The 19,361-nt window shown below is 40.4% G+C and overlaps 2 protein-coding genes across 30 annotated transcripts in view; one reads left to right on the top strand and one right to left on the bottom strand.

Moving 5' to 3' along the window:
* LOC122576224 overlaps positions 1 to 19,361 on the top strand; it is a 176,201-nt gene that overhangs the window by 89,542 nt on the left and 67,298 nt on the right. The gene's annotated exons all lie outside the window — the stretch shown is intronic.
* LOC122576229 lies at positions 103 to 19,096 on the bottom strand. 2 transcript variants are annotated; one of them, XM_043746215.1, is made up of 8 exons: positions 18,419 to 19,096; positions 15,522 to 15,785; positions 8,361 to 8,466; positions 5,993 to 6,207; positions 2,977 to 3,076; positions 2,419 to 2,630; positions 1,818 to 2,192; positions 103 to 1,448 (listed from the first exon to the last, which is right to left on the bottom strand). In XM_043746215.1, the coding sequence occupies exons 2-8, from the start codon at positions 15,753 to 15,755 to the stop codon at positions 1,071 to 1,073; spliced, it is 1,620 nt and encodes a 539-aa protein (XP_043602150.1). In that variant the 5' UTR covers positions 15,756 to 15,785; positions 18,419 to 19,096; the 3' UTR covers positions 103 to 1,070. The 2 variants fall into 2 exon arrangements, with proteins under 2 accessions (XP_043602150.1, XP_043602148.1); XM_043746213.1 differs by having other exon boundaries at positions 15,522 to 15,772; positions 18,419 to 19,094.

The raw sequence follows: 19,361 nt of genomic DNA, 5'->3' as shown, positions 1-19,361 counted from the left end.
TCGATCGAGTTGAAAATTCACTTTTGAATTCCGTATATGGTATTCGATGATGTGATAGAAGAAGAAGCTCTAACGCGACAAACGGCGAATGATAAACACAGGTTTTACAATGAACGTTTTATTCATCTTAAACTCTAACAACTTCGCACGTTGATTTTAATTGTATCTCTCTTTAAATACTTCCGAGTATGTGGCCGATCGATGATATTCGGTTCACACCAGATGTCTTTCTACGGTCGACGATTTCTCCGATCAACGACGCGCTAAACGTCAGCCGCAACTTACAACTCTAACTAACCTAGACACGAGCCCGCGTCAAGAATTAACCCAACGACGGAGCTGCTATCGGAGATCCAGCGGAGCATAACTTAGGGTAAAAACATAGCGAGCAGATTTGGGTGGCGGTGTAGCCGACTATTCAGCCGACTGTTGAGTCAGACGGAGGATAGACAAAGCCGCTAAGCAACTCTGTCAGCCGAATAGTCTGCTACGGCACCGCCACTTACACCTGCTCGCTACATTTTTACGTTTAGCTTAGCTTAGTTTTAGCTTCGCGATGGATTCCCTTAATAATAAATACGTCTCCGAATGCGATCGGAGTGACTCTGTGTAATCAATATCCGCCCGCGGCTATCGTTTCTATCCGCAACGCTTGTAATCGCGTAATCGAGCTAACGCGTTCAAGATCCGTTGGCCTCGGGTTCACGGCACGTAGAAGAGATCCTGTGTCAGCGATAGCGGTCGGCTACCGAGACGCGATAACCATAAATCTCTGGCCGACCCGTGGTCGATGCCGCGAATGGACCCGAGCGGATCCGAGTTCGCCGAGTCTCGTCTCCTGTTTCCGTCGAAAACGCCTTGTTGACACTTTGATGACGTGAAACTTTGGCGATCGCAACGGCGTACGAATAGCGGAAAAATGATCGCAAAATGAAACGCATGAAACACGCGTTCGCGGAACGCGGAGAAAAGATAGAGACGTGACAAAATATTGGAAAAACGTATGTTCAAAGAGAATAAGAAACTATCGGACGAAATGACAACGATGAAACGCTCCATCGTGAAAGTGTTTAAAACGCTTTGCACATTGACGCGGCTGGGATGTGCACCGCGCCGGAGTACAGTTTCTTAGGCACGGACCTCCAACCAAAGACGAGAGCTTTGGCGAAAGGTTCCTCGCTACAACCGTCGCAGACGTCCATGATGGTTCTGACTTCACCTTCTGCTGGTTCCCTTTCGTCGTCCTTGTTTTCGTATTTTGGTAGTTGCAGACCGAAGTTGGTCAGGCCTGTGAAATAATTGTTGTCTAGGCCTTGACTAATGTAACCGTCGTCGACGATTAGACCGTCGCCCAGTTGCACCAGGCCTCGTTTCTTTTTCGTCGAGTCGCGTTTTTCTATCTTCCTGTCTTTCGCAGACTCCACGTCTTCTCTTGGCACGAACGTTACCTGAAAACAGAATTCAGCGACCCTGTATTTCCTTACAGCGTTCAAACTACGGATGTTTCTAATTTATAATCGTTTTTAATACGGAGGATCGAAAAAGGCAAACGTCACAGCCTGAGTTCCATGAAAATCGTAGCTCGTTGCTATGGAAAGCTTCCGAGATGCAATGGCCGGCGGAACACCCTGTACAAACAGCCTTAGTTGCGTCTCCTTGTGCGAGCAACGAAATTTCATAAATTTCGCGCGAATGATACGCACGATACGATACCAAGTGCTCGGCCACTTTTGCCGACCACTTCGTCCAAAATGGTATCGCTCGTACCTATCCTAATTATAATAATAATTCTAATGTGCGTTCCAATGAACTCTTACCTTCCCATCGGAAGGTTTTCCCTCTGAAACTGCCTCTTCGTTGATCTGCCTCTTCGCCATGCTGGACGCTTGCTCCACGCTTGAGTCCGACTCGTTGCTGTCGCCTTCAACAGCCGACGAATCCTTCTCTCTTTTAAAGAGATTGTGATACGAGCTGGCTCCCAGGTCGGTTGTTTCGCTCGCCGGAGGCAAACTAACGCTAGAGCGTAGGTTGCCGAAGAACTGGCTGGATTGCAGAGGGAACGCTGCGGAGACGGAATTGGGATTCGCAGGAGGAAAGGGCTGAGGTGATGGATTGCGGGGAATCACCGCAGGATGCCTCAGGGTGACGCCTCCTTGAACGATTTGCAGCGGCGATCCTGGATTGATTTTTACCTGAAATTCAACGAGGTCAGCGTGTCCTGCGATGCTCTTTGAAGCTTAAATTTCCATAGATTGGATTTTAACGGTTTTAACGCGGGAGCAACGATAATTCGTGTGCATCGAGCAAGGAAATTGAACGAATCTAGCGACAGTCGCTTAAATTTAGGCGATGCAGCTGTATCGGAATTTCCCTGGCAAATAAAGCGAACGCTACTGTATACCGTGACGTGGGTCAAACCTGATGATTGATTTGTCCAGCAGTGAGGTAGGGATGTTGCGGAAGGGGTCGGCCTGTTACGGGAGGACGCGTAGGTCTGGGCGTGTTGTTGGTGGTGTCGTGCTCGTAGTGATGGCCGTGATGGTGTTTGTGATCCTTGTGGGCTTTGCCGGCCGTCAGCGCGACCTCGTACAGCTGCACCATTGTTATTTCACCCACAAGACCGCCGGATCCTGAGCAAATGTGTTTCGTTAGAACAACCTTAGGAATGTAACGCGTATTACCGCCGTGTACGAGGAAAGTCGATGAAACGCTTTGGCACTGATATTTCAACATTTTCAAAACATGGTACAATGTACACTGTTGTAAGTAAAAGTATCTCTACACTCTCAAATTATAGCAAATATGTGAAACACTCTTCTTCATGAAGCTCTTTGATACAATTTTCGTGTCTGATTTTAGTTGCTAAATGCGATAGATGTTGTGCAGGGTAGCGTAAATGAATAAATATTCATGGTCTGTATACGGAAAATGACATAGCATTACAGCCATAGTGGCTTTGGTTTCGCGAATTCTCACCTGGAGGAGCGCCATCGCCTTCTAAAAAGCCGCCGCCCAGTTGTCGTTGCTCCTGTCCAGTGATCGCAATTCCACCCCCTTTGATGACGTGGCCGACCAACTAACGAGTCGAGAAGAAAGACAAGCGAGTGAATTAAGGTCACGCTGAATTAGCTGCAGGGTCTGTCTGTTAATCGCGCGTTACGTCGGAGAGCACCGGTTTTAATTTGCATCTGACAAACGAGTCGCGAATTGCCATTATAAACCCTGCGTTTAAGCGCATCACGAGATGGACAGTTTTTTGTCACGTCCACTGTCTTGTTGCACTAAAAATATTTCCATTATTCAGCGCGCTTTTATCTACACTGACACAGCCAAAAGGGAGTACAGATACAGTTTCTATCAACTGCATTTGTACGAACGAAATTTTCCCAGCGTCCGGTTAACTGATCTTTAGCTGAGCGCCGATCAACCTACGCGAATTTAGCAGGGACACGCGTCATGTAACGCACATTCTCGTGGTCGATACAAGTTTGCAACGTTATCGTGCGTCCAAGAGCAAATATTCCACGTTTCGTGGAATTTTCTTGAACGAACTTGTCAGCTTCTATCGACTGAACAAAAGTCATAGACGAGAAGAATAGAGAAATAGGTGGATTCTTATGATATTGGGTTGACAACTAAGTGATTGCGGATTCTGTCGATAGATGGCATTGACAAAATCCGCAATCACTTAGTTGCCAAGCCAATATATCCCGACAAATTCGTGCAGAGGCAGTTGTTTCAGAAGCTTCAACACGTACGTTGAACAAATGGAAAATCGGCGGGGATGGAATAAATAACGCGAAAAACGTAAATCTGTAAAGCGTCTATTCACTGTATTTGATCGGTGGCGAATGCGCGCGGAAAATACGAAACGCAAAACCTTCTATATCTCGAGGCGAAGTAAAATTCCTTTCACCGCGCATTCTCTACTTCGATTATGCTTATCCGCTTATCGCTTCGAGCGAAGCCGCCGCCCGTTCCTTCCTCGATATTCACCGGAACGAATAACAGAGTTTCCTGCCGAATGGGTTCGGCTATCTGGGTAGACTCGTACGGAGAAAATTGAGGCCGTGTACGATATCGTAGAATCTGCAGAAATATTTCTGCGTTGTATATTTTAGACGATTTGTAACATAGGTAGGTGCACGTGAAAGTGTAGGAAATTTTGAAATATTTTCCGTACATTTCCTGCTAGTCAGCCTGACTATCTGGATACTTTTGAACGATAGCGTGAAACGACTTTCGCGTGAAATAGAATCGCGTTGACAAGACGAAGAGAGGGGAAGATAGCGAGCGCACGGAAACTCGCGGAAATTCGCACTCGTCTGGGAAAATTCTTCGCGCGATTTGCATCGCGTTGAGCGAGACCAGCGAAGAGAGAAAAATTACGCAAGAGAATTCGCACGAATGCCAAGGAGAAATGGCTGGCAGCGTGGAATCGACCTAGAACCGGACGCGATTTCCTTCGCTGGAAGAGTACCGCTGCCGAAGATCGCTTTCTACTAGAGTTCCGAGTCACGGTATACCGCCTGCATGATCCACTTTCCAGAATTCATGGCGAAAACTATAAACACACAGCCAGACCCTGGCATTGCTCGCTTATAGAAATCGCGCGCGCGTCTTGCCTTCGTAACGTAAAAGTGCATTATACTATAGAAATTTCCTGCACATGCAAGTCCATAAATATCCCGACACTTACGTGTTTGCGAGTTCCGTACGAACATCTTGAGAATTTATTACTCTGTTTTACATTGTACCGGCGTTATTTTTGGACTATATCGAGCGGTATTACGTACAAATAATAATACGATAAAATTGTTGTAAAGAAAGGTAAGCTGAAACGTGTACGTGTACGTATAGAATACGAAGATGTCGAGATGATAAAAATTTTGTTTCCATAGTGCAATCTGTTACGACCGTTCGCGAGAGGCGTAAATTCTCGCTGCGATTCTGATAGTCGATGCCGTTCCCCTGTTTCGATTAGGATAACAGAGGTAGCTCAAATGATTGTATCACTGAATTAACAGGGTTAATATAAGCTACTATTTTAAACAATATTTAAAATGATAATCAACACGTTACAAATGATTTAACGATGATACAACTAGTTTGTTATTATAATTCCACTCGACTTTATGATATTTCTCGACGTATTCGTTCGACTAAGCGATCTTCATTTTATTTCTCTGAACCTCTCGATGCGTTCGGTTTGAATCCTCAAATGATACTGACTGCCCTTCGATTTTTTCTTTTGTCTCCTCTTGGAGACGACCCCCACCACGCTCGGCTCTCGCAACCGTTCGAACTTATGATCACGTATGCCATCTTTTTTGTGTAGGTAAAATAACGGACCGAAGGCGAATAGATGTTTTTTAGAATTCGCTGCTTGACGAAAACTACGCGTTTATCGCTACATTGTGTATATCTCGTCGGTCATGTAAGACGATCTGTCTGCGAGACTGTAGTACCAAGGGAGACGGTTAGGAACACGACCTATAGTAAGCCTCAAGGCGTAGCACAATTCATTTATATTTTGATACTTGTTCGCCTATCAAACTTTACAATAATTCTATCGATATTTGTCTTTGATAACGTCAATATCATGGAACAACACGACAAATTCATGCAAGAAACCACAGTATCAGATCCGCAAATACGCAAGTGTCCGGATATTTGCGTATGTGTCTTTTTCTGACGTTAGAATCTGCTCTGATTGCGTACAAGCAATAGCACGTGCAAAGCTCCCTCGTAAAGAAATTAAAAAATAAGAAATCGAGGAAATGTACAATACGTTTCATCATCGAGAAAATTGATCTTGAAAATTTGCCAAGTACATATGCTCTAAGTTGCCTAATTAGCGACTAGATCAGCTGTAGGTTATTGGACGTGGGAAAATAAGTGCAACGCGCTTGAATTTTGTGCACTTTCACGGGCGCGAATTTTTTCGTCGATGGCTCGAGAGTTGGATGAAAAGCACGGCAAGCTCGCTTACCCTGTTGTTGAAGCCGCGACCTACGCGCTCGTCGTTGACCCAGATCTGCCATTCTCCTGTACGACCGTTCCAGCTTTGGCAGCTGTGATACCACTTGTTCAGACGGAGCGGATAATTCAATCTGTACAAGTTGTGCCCGTCGATGTTCATCATGTAGTAGGAACTTCTGGCGGTGTTGGCGACCCAGGAGAGGATGCCACGCGGTTGATCTCCCACTTGAAAGTCGAGTGGATTCCGTTAGCGTACGCTTTCTGCGCATTTCTGCGTCTTCAAAGCAGGTTGGGGAAAAAGTGGCAAACTTCTACACCGTTTCGAATTTTAATGAGAATTCTATACAGAGGCTTGGGGTATAAAATTAGGATTGTTTATGGAAAATTTGGGGAAGTTGCAAGGACAAACGCGTTTCACTGTTATTATTGGGCTGGCAACTTAGTGGTTGCGGATTTTGTCATTAGGTGGAAATTTTGCAAAAAGTTCAGTAAAATATCTTGGTCACATCATGGAAAAAGACAGTGTGCGTCCAGGAACAGATAACCTGAGAGCAATACGCGAATTTGAACGCCCAAAGGACAAAAAAAATGTAAGACAATCACTGGGGAAAATGAATTTTTATTATAAATTTATAGAAGATGTCTGCAAACTTTTAGCACCACTTGATAACTTATTAAGGAAAAATGTGGAATTCTGAAAAAGAAGAAGCAAACTTCAGCTTAAAACAATTTGGTGGAACACAAAAAGCATCAGATTGGATATCAGAGTATGAAACGGAGTGGGAAAAATGAAAAATCCAAAATGAGGAGAAGAAAATCAAGTGCTTGAAGATGTATTTGAAGTTATAGGTGTATCGTGCTGCAGACCAACCCTTGTTGCTAAAAACTTTTAGAAATGAAGTTTTCCAATTTTCCCAGTTGTATCATTAAGTGTTAATGACAAAATCCACAATCACTTAGTTGCCAACCAAATAGTATCATTGTATTCTTTACATTTACGATTTAGAGAATAAAATTTGCAGTTTTGTATTTTGTACTCTCTAAGAAAAATTCTTTTGGGGATGGTTAAAGGAACGAAAAATGAATAGCAGAACGGATAGTCTGACCTGATTGTTTTAACTGTGGCATATTAAACGATGCCTCGGAAACGGACATTCCATACGATCGCGTCGTGCTTATGTCATATTTACGCGCGATTCGCCAGAACATTCGCCTGGAATCCGCTTGCGAAACGCATTGCGACAGTTTTTCCGGAATTCGAGGTTCAACCGTTGCGCGATTTTTATTGAATATTATTACTATTGTTGTTGTTGTTGTTGTTGTTGTTGTTGTTGTTACTATACAAACAAAGATACGCGCGATGCGGGGAAAAATAAATTACGCGTGCGAATATGCAGCGTGTCCTGTTGAACAGGAAGCGTTCAAACGTCTGGGAAGGTAGGAAAAAATGTTTCAGAGAAAAGCCGTGTGATATCCAGGGGCAGACGTCGTGCTTTCATCCACTTGATCCTGCGATTAAACATTTTCGAACGGATACCTCCACTTCTCATTACAATTTTTTATTTTATTATATTTTATTATTATATTTTAAAAACACCGGAAACTCGTGTCCTTTGCACTTTACGTTGTCGAGATACGAACTTTCAAGTTTGATGTGACACCGATATTAAGACGTTTTTCACGATGCTACGTGTTATGGCGTTGACGAGGCACGAAATCCCAGTTTTCTGACGTTTCCAAAATAGTCGGAGCCGCAAACAGTCGCTTCTATTGGGTTGGCAACTAAGTGATTGCGGATTTTATCATTAGATAGTATTGACAAAATCCGCAATCACTTAGTTGCCAACCCAATAAGTCGTTGCACCGGTCTCGCGCGAAACACGTGAGTTTACAGTGCCTCGAAGACGTCAGCTACAGGAATACGCAACGAGGAATGGAGGTAGCCCAAGTTTTGAAACTTGCTCACGTTTTCTCGTATTTTATCAGTCGTATTTTTCCAGACGTTCGATCGTTCCCAATTGAACAGGACGTACACTGTACACGAAAGAGAAGAGCAACAAAGAAAAGGGAAAGATACCTAATATTGAACGTGTCCTAGGGATGATAAGGACTAATTATTGTTATGATTAATTAAAACAAACGACATCGTGGTGATCAGAGGGTTAAAGTAGGTAGGCAATTGGACGAACGGAGCGCAAATAGCGATAGACGAGACGGTGCAGTTGCGTGGAATATTCCTAGCAAAAGGAAAGTGGTGATTCAGTTTCCACGAAAAGTGCGAGGCGGAACTTTCGCCTTTTCGCTCGTCCGGCCTCTTCGAAGCAAAAAAGAAAAAGGAAAAGGTGAAAGGGAAAGGAAACTAGCCGCGTGTCTCTCACCTGCGTACGAAAACAAAGGATGGTCGTTGCTGTGATTGTAGAATTTGGTCCACATGCACAACGTGAACTCCTTCATGTCCGGCAGCTGTGTCTTGTAGTGAACGTACTGCGGAAGGAAGAAAGCGATCGTTAATCAATGGAAATCGGATCCGTTCAGAGATCTGTGGCCTGGTCGGAGCGTCGTTTACAGATCAGAAGAATTACACGACGAAACACGTTCTTACGCGATTTGACTCGTTCCGCGATCGCCGAGAAGTAAACTTGATTTGTAAGCAACCGGAGAACCTGTCGGCGCCACCGGTTCTTTTTACCATCGTCACCTTTCCCTCTGCGTTTCCGCGTGCACACTGCGTCTCGCTTTCTATCGACAAAATCGCTCGTGTACATTGGTTGCATATGTTGTAACTGACGATACGACTAGCAAAAAGGAAGGTCGTAGGGGAAAATTGAACCAGCAACGTGCAATACAATTTTTTTACGTTGAACTTTGTTTTTCGGAAAATTGATTTTGTATGTTTGTAAAGGTATATTCGTGGGTTTACGTAAAAATAATCGCGTATTTCGAAGCAGTTATAGATATCGAGTAACATCGAAAACAAATGTTGTTGCAGTGTTTGTTAAAATAATAACTCGCGCTATACATTCTGTACAGTATACAACCGTATAGAATATTTGTCAACATTTTTGTCCATACGATTCCTATCTGTCAAAATAGAAAACATTTTCGAGGATGTTTAAAGTATACAATCAAATTTATCTAACGCTATGAGCATAAACAGAGAGACCAGTTGCTGCATTTTTCAAGCAAACGAAGACTCTATCTTCAGATAAATCATGTTTGCTTTATTATTTTGCTAGGATTAACACTTTGACTGCCACATTGGTCAGTGGTGATCGGAGCGCTTCAACTTCTTCCAATTGTAAAAATTGAATGAAAATTGACAGTTGGGGCATTTTGAATATAACCGATAAATGGAAGATATGTTGAAATAAAAAGTGCCCCATTGAACAGTTAAACATTTTTGTTATAACATCAATAAAACAAAATGAGAGCAAATCTTGCATCTAACGGTGCACTGTGTTAAAACACTGTAAACATAAATGTGGCTCATCGATACAATCTGGACAATAGGTTTTTTTTTATTTAATAATTTACATTCACAATTTGTCCAATTTGGACATTTGGTGAAATTTTTTAGCTGTTTGATTATCGCGTGGGTGGCTACCCCCAGCGGGGTACCATCTTCGTGTTTCTTAGGTTATATCCTTTGTGAATCTGGACAATAGGTGGTCACCTTTTTCGTCCGATTCTTAGCAATTTTTGGTCCCAACTGTTTAACATTTTTTTATACCACTCTCTGCAAAATTTTCGTACCAGGTGCGCTTGCCCTTCTTTCATTTGCATTTCGTGTCGCAATCTTTGTCGAATAAGTACATTTGACGGCTCTGGCGAATGGCACCGTGTAAGGTGCATCGCGAGTGCCATTCTAAAATCTGATACCTTGATTTTTGTTTTTGTTGCTTGTTTATAGAGTATCATCGCGTTTGAAATTGATGTATTTAACAATAACTCTAAAGCTAATTTTATATACCACTTGAGGGTTCTTCTATGTGGTGTAGAATATGCTATCATTTGATCTGACAAATCTACAGCACAGTTTCCTCTCTTGTAATCTACACTACCATTGGTTTATCACAAACATAATTTTCGTTGCGGACCTCTATCATTTCAGCCGAATGTTTCGTCGAAATCATAAAAATAATCATAATACTGTTGACTAGTATTTTCTACACGTTTCAACAATACATCCTGCACGTTTTGCCTACGACGAAATAACGAAAGCGAATGGTTTGTTGAAATAAACGAAGCCTTGTTATAATATGTCGCTATCAACTGTTATCAACGCGTCACGGTGGTCACCTGTGACCACCAATAAGATAAACGGTCCATTGGGGAGGAATGTTTACATCATCAATTTATTATTATTTTGCCATTATATGCTTTGAATAATGAAAATACTCCCGTGGAGTCCTGAGCGAAACATGTGATTTCTGCGTGGCAGTCATGTTATTTATTATTATTATTATTATCATTTATCGGAGTTCATGATTTCCGGCTTACGTTATATTTACGTTAGAATTCTCATTAGCTGTGACAGACATTTAAAAGATATAAAGTAGAGCGCTGCAGGATCGTTTGCTGACAGGATGCTGTTAATTTCAATAAGAAAAAGTCTATTACACGCACTGTGTAATTAGAAAGAGGCGCGCGATTATCCAAGTAAAATGCGTTGGGAAAGAAAAGAAACAGCCTAATCGATTGCATTTTACGCGCAACGATCTGTTGTAACGTAATCGTCGTGTTTCCCGATCGCACGGCTCTCCGCGGGTTTTACCATTTCACGAGAACAAGGTCTCTGCCATAATTTCCTACTTTGTGTTTACGCATTCACGTTGCGCAACAAAATCGCTCGACACGCTTCGAAATCGATAGCCAAGTGCGGCTCAATTTTCGCTGCATCTGTAGGCAAATGATGCGCGTCGGTGAATTAAGTCGGGAAATGAACTCGAGAGGAATAATAGCGGTGGAAAGCGATCTCGCGACAGTTCGATGCACTTGAACGTGGTGCTGCGTTCCACACGATTTCCCGAGCGCGAGATTTACAACGAACAAGATAATCGAATTTTTTTTTAATTTACATCGTCTCACTGTTTCGCTCTTTCACGCACACTCCTTCCTAATTTGCTAATGAAACCAGCATGAAAGCCGTGTTCCTGCAAAGTGAAACAATGTAAATTCGGCGCAGCCGACAGCCAGCGATGCGATCTGCGATACTTGGAATTTCTGTGCAACGTGTACGACGATAAAATCCAATCACTTGCAACCTGATTCGTATCTTGAAGCTTCCGCGAGCAGACACTCGAGATAACAGTCATTTTCGGCATTTTTTGGAAACAAGCCACAGAGTAAAAGCGAATTTCTCCGAAAATGAAGAGAAGGAAGATAGTAATTTTTAATTGTTCCCATCGCGAATAACAATTGTGAACGATTAACATTTTTTCTTTGGGGGGGGGGGTATCGACGATCCGAATTTCATTTTGGTTACCGATAACCATAATCGATGGCCCGAAAACAATTCGTTTGCTTATCGTAAAATGTACACTCGTTACGTTCGACTATCGTCAATTGTTGTTAACGTTGCTGATAATTGGTATTAATATTCGTATTTGTAATTAGTATTCATCCATACGAAACAATTTAATTATGAAGCTTGCGTATATATTTTATTAATCAAAGAAACGATATGAAAATGTATGAGACACAGAATATCCTCTGTTCCATATATTTTCATGCTGGATTTTCTATTTAATAAAATATACAAGTTTCGTAACTAATCTTTCTTATATCGTCAAACTTTGAAAACTTGTTTTGCGTAACGATTATGATGTCCGTTTGAAAATTTTGATCAGTTCCTGAGTCTTCCAAGTTTCTTGAGTTTTCATAGTCTCGCGGGATATCCAACATTCTTAGCTCGACAGTTTGAGCATGGAAACGATGTATAGCGAAGTCTGTACGGAGTTTATCTTATCCAAAGATCAGCAAGAAGAAAACGAGCCAAAAACTTCGAAGATTTTTCAAGATTTGCAAAACGAGCAACACTCGCAAACTAGTCAAAACCTACCAAGACTCAATTCGAATCTGAAAATGCCTAGTTTAAAAACTATTTCAATGTCAACACTAGAACTACCGATAATTAACACGAAGCTATTTTTACCAAAACCAGTGAAAACGACTGGTCTTTAAAAAATACCTAATAATAGAATATTTTTATATTTATTGATTTATTACTTTCTTACGGAAGGAAATCCATGTTATGTAGTACATTTTTGGCATTATTAATCCATCTGGGGCCATGATCCCTAAACGAGGGTTGGCACGTTTATAAAATTGTAGAACCAGTCATTTTGGCTGGTGTGGTGTTTCTAGCGTTAGCATCCAGTGATCCAGCGATCGATCCGGAATTTTCCTGATAACTAATATCGTCGTATCGAATGATACACGGCAAAAATTTGAAAAACGTGTGGCAAGTTGTAGACAACGAGGAAACTGGTTCATTGAGCTTCGATAAACAGATTGCTGCACCCTTTTACACCTTGACAAGTAGCAGTCATTTTCACTGGTATTGGTATAAGTAGCCTTGATACNAAAATTATTTTCAGTTCGAATATTATATTATTATTCTTGTCGCGAAAGTCATTACATGATTGCGGAAAAAGATATAACATGAAATAGGAATTTGAAAATAAAACTGTAAAACCAGTCAATTTGATTGGCGTGATAGTTGCAATGTTAATTTCGTCGAATCGAGCGTATGAAAGACGCTACCTTCCTTGTCTTTCGTACAATAAGTGCAATTATTTCGCGCAATTATTAAAATTAAAATATCCTGTTCAGGTACCTCGATACTCGTTTCGTAGAAATTAAAAAATTGCATAAAAAAGTGTGCAGTTCTATGGAAGAAAACAGGTGACGTTGAAATCACACGAAGGCACGACCATCTAAATAAGATTCCTGACCATCTCAAGGTATCTGCCTCGAAGCAAAGTAACGTTACACGTTATGATTTAGTAAATGTTTGCTTGGGTCGATTAAAGTAGGTCAATCTCTACAGGAAATATTCGCCTAAGAAATTTTTCTCAAAAATAAAATATTCCGTTGGCAACTAAGTGATTGCGGATTTTGTCAATATGATACAATGACAAAATCCGCAATCACTTAGTTGCTAAGCCAATAATAGATTCGCGTTGGTCAAGCGATCGAAATCGAGTTGTCGAAAGTAAAACTAATCGGAATGTAGCTATACATCTGCCTCGATCTGTCGCCGAACTATCGGTACGTCCGGTTGGTCAGAATTTGTTACTTTTGCACGTTTCGTCAGCCTTGATCGATGACACGGGAAACGAAACGGCGAGCAACAAAGTCAGTCGATTTCGAGAACTTCTGAGAAGAGTAGAGTCTCACTCGCGTGTCGCGTTTTCTCCTACTTTCGTTGCCTCGATTCGTGTCGTTTTGCTCGCATCGAGGCTCTCTCGACCGCGGCCAAGTCTTCTAACACGCAACCACGATATTTCGTTTTGCAGCAGGAAACACGTCCCGTGTAAATAAAAAAGAAAACAATCGACGGTCTATTGAAAGATCGAGTTAAAACAAATTTTCGTTGACAATTGACAGAACCAGCGCTCTGGCCAACTGTCAGCCCTTCGTCCGCGTACTGCGTCCTTTTCCATGGGAAATGAAATCTTCTTTAAAGAGAAGCTATCAGATGATATTCGGGAGAAATTTTGAAAAATCGTACGAGAATTTTTGCCGCATTTCGTAAAGCGCAGAAATCGAAGGAAGCTGTATGGACTGTTTTTTAAACTCAGTATAGTCGTTTAGACTCAGACGACGCGAGTAAAAATTAGTTATGGTGTCGCAGGGTTCAAGCAGACGCGTTAAATTTAATTATTTCACACCTCGTCCTATCTTCGTTCACGCTCTGCCGATCTCCATTACAATTTCGTCAATTTTCGGAATTTTTTAGTGAAACTTTCACGGGATATTCTGACGAGTCCATAACAGAAAAACGAAGTTTCGAAATTCATGAACCAGCTACATAGCTCACATCTAGAAATTGATTGCTAAGTCTGTTGGGTTTGTTCACTTAGGTGTAGCCGAGGCGAGAGTGAGAAACGTGTTAAGACTCGATGAAATCGAAAGGTTCGCTGGCTCCTCCAGCTGATGATGTATCGCGTACATTCGCCTCTCCAATTCGAAATCGTTTAATCATAGTCTGGTTGTGTTCTAACTGGAGAAACCTTAGAAATCGGATTAACATTTCCATCCGAACTATTCATCTGTTGTTAATAATTATTCTGTTCATCGATTGTTAATAATTATTTGGACAAAGCTGCTGTTAAACATCAATGATAATATAACGATTGTGATATCAAATCACTATCGCTGTATTTCACGTACAACGTTAGAGAATAAAAGCGCAAGGATTGAAATAAACGGAAGCAATTGTCGTGTGAAAAGTACAAGACCCGTGTACAACCGCGTTAACTCGATCGTAGGAAAAACGCTAAGATGGGAAAATTGCAAGACAATTATCCAATGTTTTGTCGCAAGATCATATTTCTTTTACATTACATCATTGCGGGAAAAGATATAACATGAAGTAGCAATTTGAAAATAAAATTGTAGAACCAGTCAATTTGACTAAATTTTGTGGTATTTCTAGCGTTAGCATCTAGCGATATAGCGATCGATCCGGAATTTTCCTGATAACTAATATCGTCGTATCGAATGATACACGGCAAAAATTTGAAAAACGTGTGGCAAGTTGTAGACAACGAGGAAACTGGTTCATTGAGCTTCGATAAACAGATTGCTGCACCCTTTTACACCTTGACAAGTAGCAGTCATTTTCACTGGTATTGGTATAAGTAGCCTTGATACNAAAATTATTTTCAGTTTGAATACATAAAAACAAAATAAAATTCATCATATTATTCTTTTAGTTATCGTTGCAAAAGTCATAAGATCATTGCGGGAAAAATATAACGTGAAGTGGGAATTTGAAAATAAAATTGTAAAACCAGTCAATTTGACTGGTGTGATGGTTCTGATGTTAATTATCTTTCTGTTTTATTTATTACATCAGAGCTTCATATTTTATATTTTCAAGGTTTAAGAGAATGAGGAATGTAAGCGATGCTTACATTGTAAGATCAAGTTTAAGCTGCAGGTTCGACGCGTATGATGTTAAGCTCTGTGATTGGAAGTAGAACGTAAACGTGAAACAAAGAAGAAGACGAGCAATGTGATAAATAAATAAATTTCCAGTAGAATTCAGCAGACAACTTGGAAAGGGAAACACGGTACAATGTGCAAGTATGCGTTACGATGTTCGCAGAGACACCAGTGTACATAGTTTTGCATAAATTCGTGAATAAATCGCATAAAGGAAATCTGGCAGGAAAGCATGATCTTAAATAAGCGATCATGGTCGAATTTATTATTTGATTAAAATTAAAATTAAATTAAAAGAGTTAACGGAACGATCAACGAGACGCACCGTGTGCGTCAGTAAAGGACGAATAGTGAATTTTCCTCACCTCGAAGTAGAGTTGCTGTTTCATAGCAATTTTATACAGTGTACATCTGTCTTCTTCGTGGTGTACCAGCAGCGACGAGGCTGCTGCGTCGTAAAGAGGCTGTGCACTTTCGAAGATAGCGGTGGTGGCTTGGTGCAAGGCGCTGGCAGTTGGCGTTGGGAACGACGGACTCCAGGAGGTAGAGATTGCCTGGGCCGTGGTTAGAAATCCGTAGAAAAACGCAAGGATCCACATGATTCTCCTCGAGAAATCTGAAAAAATGTGCTAACGAAAGATTCGCTGACATAGCAAATTTGAAAGCGAAACGCATGCGACGTTCAGTTTGCATGGAATTTGCATATGGAATTTATTTTCTTTTGAAATTGGATTCGTTGAAAATAGTTGAACAAATTAATTACAACAAATTATAGATAGCACAGATACGAACTGGAGGATATCACGAGCCGCGAATTATTATCGAAAGATAATGATCGATGTAGGAAGTAGCCAGTCGAAGGATGGAACGCGTCTCGTTGAACGTTAGGTTGTTACGCGGAGGCTTGCTATTGCAACATTTCATTCACCTAAGCGGAACGATATCGCCTGTAAAACGAATGAAAATCAACGCTTTTATCGAGCGTTTCGTTGTAAAAGCGGCAAACTCTCGCGGGTTTCACGACGTTGATTTGGCCGAATGCAACGCTCGCTCAAACACCAACGAAATTAGCGACAGCATACGGAGAGGTTGTACGGTATCCAGCGCTTTAACTTCCTTTCGTTGTAACTTGTTTCGCAGTTGGTAAAATTCGAATTGGGAAAAAGTGCAGGGAAATTGAAAGAAATAAGAGGAAAGTTGAGACTCGATGAGAGAAGAGAAATTATTTCTTGTAATCTAACAATGAGTTTTTACAAGAAGTAATTTAATGTACATAATGTAATTAATACAAAAGTATAGGAGAAAGAACAAATCTCTGGAGCACGTATTTAGTCCCTAAATCGGAGGGAAAATATGGTCCAATTAATAGTGGAGTTTAGTAGACAGTTAGTAGATGGTAGAATTTAATATATATTGAGTTGGCAACTAAGTGATTGCAGATTTTACCATTAAGTGGTATTACCATTTACCATTTACCATTTGAATTGGGAAGAAGTGCAGGGAAATTGAAACAAATTATAAGAAAGTTGAGACTCGATGAGAGAAGAGGAATTATTTCTTGTAATCTAACAACGAGTGTTTACAAGAAGTAATTTAATGTACATAATATAATTAATAAAAAAGTGTAGGACAAGTGACAAATAAATCTCTGGAGTACGTATTTAGCCCCTAAATCGGATGGTCCAATTAATAGTAGAATTTAGTAAACAGTTAGTAGATGGTAGAATTTAATATACATTGAGTTGGCAACTAAGTGATTGCAGATTTTACCATTAAGTGGTATTACCATTTACTATTTATCATTTACCATTTAGGTGACAAAATCGAATTGGTAAATAGTGCAGGGAAATTTGAGACTCGATGAGAAGAGAGAAATTATTTCCTGTAATCTACCAACGAGTTTTTACAAGAAATAATTTAATGTTCATAATATAATTAATAAAAAAGTATACAACAAATGACAAATAAATCTCTGGAGCACGTATTTAGTCCCTAAATCGGAGGGAAAATATGGTCCAATTAATAATAGAATTTAGTAGACAATTAGTAGATGGTAAAATTTAATATATATTAAGTTGGCAACTAAATGATTGCGGATTTTGTCAATACCATCTAATGACAAAATCCGCAATCACTTGGTTGCCAACGCAATATGTATTATTAGGTTGTCCGAAGAATGTCTTTCTCGTACAGACACGTCTTTTACAACGATGCATCTTTATCAAACTAACAAACATGAAACCTAATCTGTCCAACGTTGTGATCTTTATTTTGATAGAACAAAATGGGTCATACGTAATTCGATAAAATAATATAAGAAACAAAATGTTATAAAACGAAAGAAACCTAATACATTCTACCATCTACTAACTATCAATAGTTCGAACGAAAAAATTCTTCTCCCATAGAAAATAAGACCAATCGCTGGCATATGCTTTATCTATTACCACTTCAAGTTGCCTCTAATTTCTTATTAAAATTGTTCTAGCGGCAAACGAGTCTACTGCCGCGTTATTTAACCCGGTTTTCCAAATATCCATCGTTCGAGATAACGATCTGGTTTAATCGAAATTTCAAAAGTTATTTCGATATCCTGCCGGTGGTTTCCAGGCAGAATTAAAAGCTGACGCGTATATACAGGGTGTCCCGCGCAACTGTACCAAATAAGAGCTATAACGCTGAAACAGCACAAGATATAAGACGAATCTCATTAAATAAAATTAAACGCTATCGAATGACGTTCATTTTCACACAAATTTAACCTACTAATTTAAGTATCCTAATTTACGTCTACTTGGCGTATCAAACGCTATACACTTTATACAAGGTATCCCGCGCAACTGTGCCAAATAAGAGCTATAACGCTGAAACAGCACAAGATGTAAAACGAATCTCATCAAATAAAATTAAACGTTATCGAATGACATTCATTTTCACATACAAATTTAACCTACTAATTTGAATATCCTAATTTACGTCTACTTGGCGTATCAAACGCTATACACTTTATACATCTGTCTACGAAATCTTGAAAATACCGTCGCTTACAAAACCAACGTATACACCAGATAGCGTTTAATCTCGCTTAATGAAATTCGTTCTATCTTCGTCCCGTCCACCGCTTCGAAGCTGCAGCTTGTTTTAGTTAAGCCGGACACCTTGTATGTACGTAGCCTGATCCGATGGATATTGGTATCTCGGTGTGTAGCGGAGGGAAAGCCGATAGAAAATTTGGTGGCGGAAATCGGCCAATATAACTCACCGAGAAGCAATCACCGATTTATTCGCGGCGATAACGAGAGGTAGATGTTCGCGGTCTCGAAACGGAAAGGTAACTGTCCGTTCGTTCAGTTCGACGTAGGCCTCGTAAACTCGTAAGAGGTGTGCACACCTCCTACCCACTTTGAATCGCCTTTTTCTCTCTCCTCCAGTCTCGCACATCCTACGATTCACTACGAACACAGAGAATGCTTGTACAATGTACAATCAACTCTCCTTTTCTCCGTACACTGTCGAGCCGCGACTGGCGTGTTTTTCTCCTTCGTATTTCTTTCCTAGTTAATCTCGTAATACGCGATACAGCCACGTATTCTGACAGCAATTAATTGCATCTAGATCTTTGTTTATCGTAGCATCAGTTCGCTGTGGCATGCAGGCAAATATGTACACGATCGATCAAAGGCGTGTACAGTGGCAGCAAAAAGCACTTGTGCACTGTTGCGTTTATTATTTGCATTATTTATTTATATACGAATTAATTAGGCGCAATTATAGCGGTTTCTTACATTTGTAATTTATAATATTCTGATTTTATTTGTACGAACTGTTTGTTATAGCGTTTGCTCGTTTTTATAGTTATCATACGTTATAGTTAGGTGCGTGAGTCACGGGATACCGATCTACTAATTTTAAACGTAACCTTTCATGAATCAGATCTGCGGTAAAATATTCAACACGGTGTAATCTAGTTTTTCTTATAATTAGGGTACGCATGTTTATGCAAATTTATGTTTCTTTATAAATACAACTAAAGCAATCTACCCAGAGACTCGTTTCACCTGATAAATATTGTATATTAAGTAACCATTGCTTTATTGAAACTTGTTAAGTCGTGTCTTTTTTTACTAATCTTCGAGTATCTGGTGTGCGATAGAGTAATTCAAATTTCTCAGTCAAACTGAAAGTTTATTTGGAAAGAAGGAGCA

The sequence above is a fragment of the Bombus pyrosoma genome, linkage group LG16 (genome assembly GCF_014825855.1).
Source record: "Bombus pyrosoma isolate SC7728 linkage group LG16, ASM1482585v1, whole genome shotgun sequence".
Lineage (NCBI taxonomy): Eukaryota > Metazoa > Arthropoda > Insecta > Hymenoptera > Apidae > Bombus > Bombus pyrosoma.
Note: the sequence above shows the minus strand (reverse complement) of the source record. Positions and strands in the feature narration are given on the sequence as shown.

Excerpts from the sequence above, each read along its gene's own strand:
- LOC122576229 (XM_043746215.1), bottom strand. The coding sequence starts at position 15,755 with ATGTGGATCCTTGCGTTTTTCTACGGATTTCTAACCACGGCCCAGGCA. Across the intron at positions 6,208-8,360 it reads TCCTTTGTTTTCGTACGCAG|TGGGAGATCAACCGCGTGGC; the intron begins GTGAGAGACACG and ends TCGACTTTCAAG. Across the intron at positions 2,193-2,418 it reads CTGGACAAATCAATCATCAG|GTAAAAATCAATCCAGGATC; the intron begins GTTTGACCCACG and ends GTTGAATTTCAG.